Source organism: Cupressus sempervirens, chromosome 8 (genome assembly GCF_028749045.1).
Source record: "Cupressus sempervirens isolate cs-2001-9-10 chromosome 8, ASM2874904v1, whole genome shotgun sequence".
NCBI classification, from domain to species: Eukaryota; Viridiplantae; Streptophyta; class Pinopsida; order Cupressales; family Cupressaceae; genus Cupressus; species Cupressus sempervirens.
This window is the reverse complement of record NC_143125.1, coordinates 444726006-444732472: the sequence shown is the minus strand read 5'-3', so window position 1 is coordinate 444732472 and position 6467 is coordinate 444726006. Positions and strand designations below refer to the sequence as shown.

Sequence of the window (6467 nt, the reverse complement as noted above, 5' to 3'; positions counted from 1 at the left end):
GAAATAGATACTCCTTAGTTCTTAACTCTTTAGCCAAAGAAAATAAAACTAATCATTTTAAAATAAAACTAAAAATGTTTGAGCAGAAGATAAACTGTCAGATTTAGGCATCTAGGCACTGAGTTGGACTAGACAACAAATACATTGCTTCGTCTTCAAGAAGTAAAAAAAGTCTGGTACGTCAAAACATGATATGGAATTGAGTGAGAAGGTGACAAAGCGCATGGGGATAATGAAGAGGGCCCTTTGGAAATTGTGACGGAGAGATTAGGGCTGCATTTAGTAGAATTGGTTAGGTAAGGTTGTTGAATGGGGAGTGCAGTTTTAATAGTTAGTTGTGACTTGTGTAGTACAGGTAATCAGAACCTACGGCATTGTTTATGGAAGAAAGCATTAGACTGCCCCACAAGGTCTTTTACTTTTCCTTATGGCCTGAAGCTTTATCCATTGTCACACTCAGCCAACTTTACTCCATTTCAACTCACAGAGCATTTACCTGCTGCGATCATCCCCTTATTGAGTGGATTCCCGACTTGGGGATCGCCTACGCGACAGTCAAACACTTTTCCTTTCCTTTGGAATCAAGACAAAGTGTTTGGCAAATAAAACATCCAACAAGCCATTCTCCAATCTTTGATTTCGGAGATTTTTTTGGATTTCTCCCCTGCCCATCTGACAGCATCGATTCATGGGTATTCAACGATCATTGATTTTTCATTTTTGATGATTTTTTATCTCCTTGTTTTGTCGTCAGACTCGAGCTTAAGACGTTCCCCTTCCTTCGAAATCAAGATTAAATCCACCAATGCCAACCAACAATATTTGATTTTAAGAATTTTGATGAGTTTTTCATTGGCCACGCACCAGTAAGATTCATGGGTATTCAACAATTGTTGGATTTTCACTTTTGATGTTTTCTACTCTGCCCACATGACAGTATGGATCCACGGGTATTCGGCAATTTGTGATTTATGGGTTTTGATGGGTTTTTAATTGCCTACATCACATTATGGATTCGTGGGTTTTTAACAATCTCTGATTTACGGGTCTTAATGGACTTATAATTTCCCACATGACAGTATGGATTCATGGATGCTTGGTTTGATAGGAGGCGGTTCTCTTATTGCTATGGCTCTTCTTCTGCTACTGGTTATTCACATCTCTCTTTTGGTTGCAAAGCACTTATTATCCAATGAAGAAAGCAGATCAACTAAACCCAATAATGGCTCCAGAGGTAAACTGAACCACTTTATTGTCTTTAATACTGCTTCTTACGTAGTAGCCTGGTTATAGATATAATAATATTCATATTGGTTACTAAAAGTATTTGCATGAGCTTTATTCTTTTAATGTGTTCTTGTTTATGCAGATAGAAAATCATTTACTTTGAAAGAAATTCAAAAATATAGCGAGGAGTTCAGTAATAAAGTAGGAGAAGGGACAACCAATGTTGTGTTTAAGGGAATATTGCCAGATGGCATGGAGATAGCAATCAAGGTGCCCAAAAGTGATGTAGCGCACTCTTCTGATGTTGAAGCCCGTTCTCGCTTTCAGGTACATATTTAATAGTAACACTTTCCATTTGTTCAATGAGATCTGAGGCGCATGTCAGGTTTCTCCATTTTTGTAATTGAACTCATGATCATTCAATGATATGCATAACTAACTTTGGGACAAATGTTAAGAAATGCTTTCTTTGCAATGAGATCTGTAAGGCTTATTCTGCAAAACAGATTCGATACATTTTATGAGGATTACTTTTCTAGAAGAGTATCTGATATTGCGTTTGAGATGTTACACTAGTCTACTATGGCAAATAGGACAATTCCTTTCGCCTGGCTTGGTGGGTTTTTTCATTTCTAGCAGTTGGGGTTTTCATCTGACATGTTACACTCATCTACCATGGTAATTAGGACTATTCGTTTCGCCTGGCCTGGTGTGTTTTGCCATTTCTGGCACGTAGTGCAAATTTTTTCATATTTCAATCGTCTACCATGACAACTAGCACAATTCCTTTTTGGAAATAGGACAATTCCTTTTGCCTGCCTTCGTGTGATCTGTCGTTTCTAGCAGGCAGGGCAAACCTTTGACATATTACACTCATCTACCGTGGCAAATAGGACACTATTCTTTTCGCCTGGCTTGGTTTATTTTGTAGGGCTCATTTGCCGTTGCACCAAAAGCCATGACTGTTAGTGAACATGGAACACCGCATAATTAACCACCTGTGGGCAGGGGAGCGTGTCGCATCACCCAACAATCTCTCCCTCGACGCGCATACCAGGTGCTTACGCGGGTCAAGAAGGCACCGGGGAGATTTGAACCCATGACCAAGCCAAAACCAGGCTCTGATACCAATTGTAGGGCCCATTTGCCGTTGCACCAAAAGCCATGACTGTTAGTGAACATGGAACACCACATAATTAACCACCTGTGAGCAGGAGAGCGTGTCGCATCACCCAACATATTTGTCCCGGTTTCGGTGTTCTTTATGCTCTGTATATTTTGTCTAGGTTTTGGTGTTCTTTACACTGTTTCTGGATTTGATTGTTGATTCTGTGTCTTGTTTCGTTGACATTTCAGAGTCATCAGAATGATAGAGAGCTCAGGAGTAGGATTATAGTAGGTTTTTGTGTTTTGTCATTTATATCTGGGGGCAGACCCTCTTGCCAGGTGCATAGATTTGAGACGATTGGATCATTAACACCTTGCGCGTTGGTTAAAAAGTACACTCGCTAACACTTACCCTGTTAGGACAATCGACATGAGTTGGGAGTGATGTAGATTGTAAGATATTGAAATGTCTAATTTGTAACTATTTTGGAAACCCCTGGACTGCTCTGCCGCAAGATTTGCTGATGGTTAGGGAAGAGATCTAGTAGTTGCTTAGGCAAATTTTGTACATCTAGATTTTCTAAAATAGAAGTCGAATTATACTGATTTTTCAGTGTATTTCTATAGGTGACTGAAGAGCTTAAAGTTAAGGTTTGAACGTTTGGGCATTTAAGGATTTCTGTAGAGGCTGTGGAGTGCGAAGTGGTCAAAAAGTGTCATTTTAAAACACTCGTCCGATATTCATAATGTTCAGCCCCCATAACCCCTCACCAAAAAGACTAATACTTTTGACACAAATGGACAAATCAGCAACAAACGAAATTAAAAAATGTTCAACTATTAGTACATATGTTATCTGCACATATTTATCATTTTTGAAACTTTTTAAAAACAGTAATTAGAGAATATCTATCATGAAATCTCTGCGATCATTACATCCATGGCAGCTACTGAATCTCTTCCCCTACCTCAAAAGAACTTGACAGAGAGAAAGGTTTTACCTTCCCACCTTACAATTATGTTGTTGAGCATTTATATCAGCCATCACGAACAGAGATGGATCGAACTTGAAACAGAGAACTGGAGTATAAGAATAGGGCTATAGAAATGTTATATTTAAATGGTAGGTAGACGTGAATTTCTCGGCAACCATACAAAATGCTTCTCCGTCTAGGTAGCTATGGTACTGTGAACTGAGCTTTCCTTCACCAAAACCATAATGTTATGCATCTCTTTACTTACAAAATATAAGCTTACATCTGGAGCTAGATGTTTGCAAGTTTCAACTATAGCGTCGTTGGTAGATAATGTTATTTTGAATTACTTGTACAATTTACTATCAGTAACAAAGTTTATAAGCTAAAAAAAAGGTGAAACATTTCAATAGAAATTGAATATCCTATTCCGTATCAATCTTGTTATTTATACAGGTCTTAATTTTCAATAGAAATAGTATAGCTAACAAAATAGTTTGTTCCTCACTTCTTGTCGGAAATGGGACATGGAGCAGTTGGAGTTGCTATCACGCATTCGTCATCAGCATTTGGTGAACCTCATTGGATATTGCGAGGATGGTGGTTGCAGGCAAGCAAAGCTACCCGATAAATCCTATTGATTTGATTTTTCATAGCCTATTCCTGCAAACTATTATGGAGATGACTTATTACGTTTAGTATATGCAGGATACTCATCTTTCAGTATGCTTCAAATGGATCACTCTTTGAGAATTTACATGGTGTGCAACTTGGACATCTGCATATGTAATCATCTTTGTAAATCAGGGTTAGTTTGTGCAATGTACTCTGCATAGTTTTATAGTTACGATCTTAATTTGTTCAGTGCACACACTGATTCATTGCCCAGCTATTGTCTGTAGTATGTACAGGAAATGAGCGTCTCACATGGAAGCAGCGGATGAGAATTATCACTGGAATAGCATATGGCTTAGCGTACCAACATCATTCTTGTGATCCCCCTGTTATTCATGGAGACCTCCGATCTAGTAATATTCTATTAACAGAAGACTATGCTGCAAAGGTGATTTACCACATTAATCGGGTCATATAATTAATTTTATTTGATTATATCCATTCTAGAGATCCTGGATATGTTGTTTTAGTATTATATGTTAAGGATATTGAATTTGTCGTAGTTACTTTTGATTCTTTTGATTTAGATTCTTTATTGTCTTTCTTTACAATGTTTCAGACCATACTCTGTAATCCATCATCTTATTAATATTTTTTCTCGAATTTTCTATCTTTTTGACAGATACATCATTATAGAGTGTATGATCTGAAATTAAAAATGTTGTAAAAAACAATACCCTCTTGCTGTTAGATCTATACAGGCATGTTTGAAACATGGCTCTTCTAGGACAACAATATGGATGTATCTTTATCGGGGTGTTCATGTTGGTTACCATGTCTAACGGTTTGTCTTTTTTCTTTCAAATATTGGGACTTTTCATTTTCTTCCCTTCAAGATATTGTGACTTTTAGTTTTCTATTCAAAAGTTCTTTAAAAGCTGAATGGTTAGTTGATAAGTAGGAGATATTTTCATAGTCAGTCAAATTGTGATATTTCTATTAGGTGTAGCTTTTTGAATCAAAATCTTTGACTCGTGTTTCATGAGTAGTGGTTTATACTAACCCATCTCTCATAAGAATGAATCAAATACTAAGTATTCATTCAATTTAATTAAAGTCCACAGAAATAAATGATAAATGTTTTTGATTATGAATTAGAGAGAGTTTGAAGCTGCTGTGATGTGTAATTTAAAAGAGAGTTCCCTACTTCTTTTGTTCTTTTTCTGATTCTCGCTCTTCTAGAATTCACAGTGCATTACATCTTCAATCAATATAAATGCCAAGATTTACATTATTTCTTTCTATTGCAAGATAAACGGTATTGGGAAGGTGCCGATCATAGCAAGTTCAGAGCTGGCACTGGTTAGAAGATCAGGCGCCTCAGTAGATCCAGAGACCGTGCACAAGGGTGTCTATAGTCGTGCAGGAGATGTATACTCTTTTGGCATTCTCCTGCTCGAAATTGTAACCGGGAGATTGCCATTTAGTGAGGAAACTGGATTGCTAGTTGAATGGGTATGTCAATTTACTTAAATGACCTCCTTTGTTTTTTAATAGGCCAATAGTAGCAAGGACCTTCTATAAATCTCATAACAAAAAATTGATTTGCTGGCTAAGCAGGCATCGAAGTTTTTGCAAATAAAGGAACAGACAGTGGCACTGATTGATCCGACACTAAATAATGTAGTACTCGCTGAACTCTATTCGGTATGTGAGGTTGCACGCTTGTGCATTCAGAGAGATTCCTCAAGTCGGCCTGTGATGAGGAATGTGGTTGAAATGCTCACAAATGACTTGAAAATTGCCACAGAAGTAGCTGCTCCAGCTGATAGTCCTGTCACATTAAGAGGCTTGCTAGAAATATTATAGTATAGGTTTGGTCAATCTGTAAGGCTACTAGAAATTATAGTAGAGGTTTGTTCAATCCATGAGGGATGGGGATTGAGTCTGAATGCGTGTGTATAAATAGAGGAAACAATTATGGCTGATGGAAAGATCACTGGAGATTTTTAAGTTGATTGTGCTTTTTCATTTTTGTTCATGAGCACTGAATTTGGGTATTGCCATTTGACTTCTTTTGCGTTTTACACGAGACTTAAAACTTGAAGAATCATACATATATACAACAGACATGACTACCTCAGATATCATCAGGTGGGTGTTGAAACATTGTTTGTTGCTATTCATTACAGATCTTAGAGATCGAATCAGTGCCATACCCGAGAACATCTAGCAATTCGATTGCATGTAGTCACCAGGATGTCTAGCAATGTAAGTTTTGTCTTAGGACAACTTGAATTTGCACCTATATTTTATGGAAATCTATATTTCAATGTTTATGCTCGATTCTTTGATTATGTTATCTAATTTCTGGCAATATTGATATTGATTTTGCATTCTGTAGACGTTCCTTAAGCATATTTCAGAAGTGCCACATTCTTCAGCTTCCTTCTCTCTGATTTTGGCTGTTAATATATAAGCCATGACATAGGTTGCTAAAGGGGCCAGGCAGAGCCATGCCTTCTTTTTTCTGTGATGTGAGGT

The 6467-nt window shown here is 37.4% G+C and overlaps 1 protein-coding gene across 2 annotated transcripts; it reads left to right on the top strand.

Annotated features, from left to right (window-relative positions):
• Positions 1–258: 258 nt before the first annotated feature.
• Positions 259–6260, top strand: LOC149543125 (protein MALE DISCOVERER 2-like). Of its 2 annotated transcripts, none has more exons than XM_089798035.1 (7): positions 259–1234; positions 1370–1554; positions 3845–3918; positions 4017–4069; positions 4211–4371; positions 5235–5438; positions 5544–6260. In XM_089798035.1, the coding sequence occupies exons 1-7, from the start codon at positions 1081–1083 to the stop codon at positions 5790–5792; spliced, it is 1080 nt and encodes a 359-aa protein (XP_089654161.1). In that variant the 5' UTR covers positions 259–1080; the 3' UTR covers positions 5793–6260. The 2 variants fall into 2 exon arrangements, with proteins under 2 accessions (XP_089654161.1, XP_089654160.1); XM_089798034.1 differs by having other exon boundaries at positions 943–1234; positions 3842–3918.
• The last annotated feature ends 207 nt before the right edge of the window (positions 6261–6467 follow it).

Excerpts from the sequence above, each read along its gene's own strand:
- LOC149543125 (XM_089798034.1), top strand. The coding sequence starts at position 1,081 with ATGGATTCATGGATGCTTGGTTTGATAGGAGGCGGTTCTCTTATTGCT. Across the intron at positions 1,555-3,841 it reads AAGCCCGTTCTCGCTTTCAG|CAGTTGGAGTTGCTATCACG; the intron begins GTACATATTTAA and ends TGGGACATGGAG. Across the intron at positions 5,439-5,543 it reads CTGGATTGCTAGTTGAATGG|GCATCGAAGTTTTTGCAAAT; the intron begins GTATGTCAATTT and ends CTGGCTAAGCAG.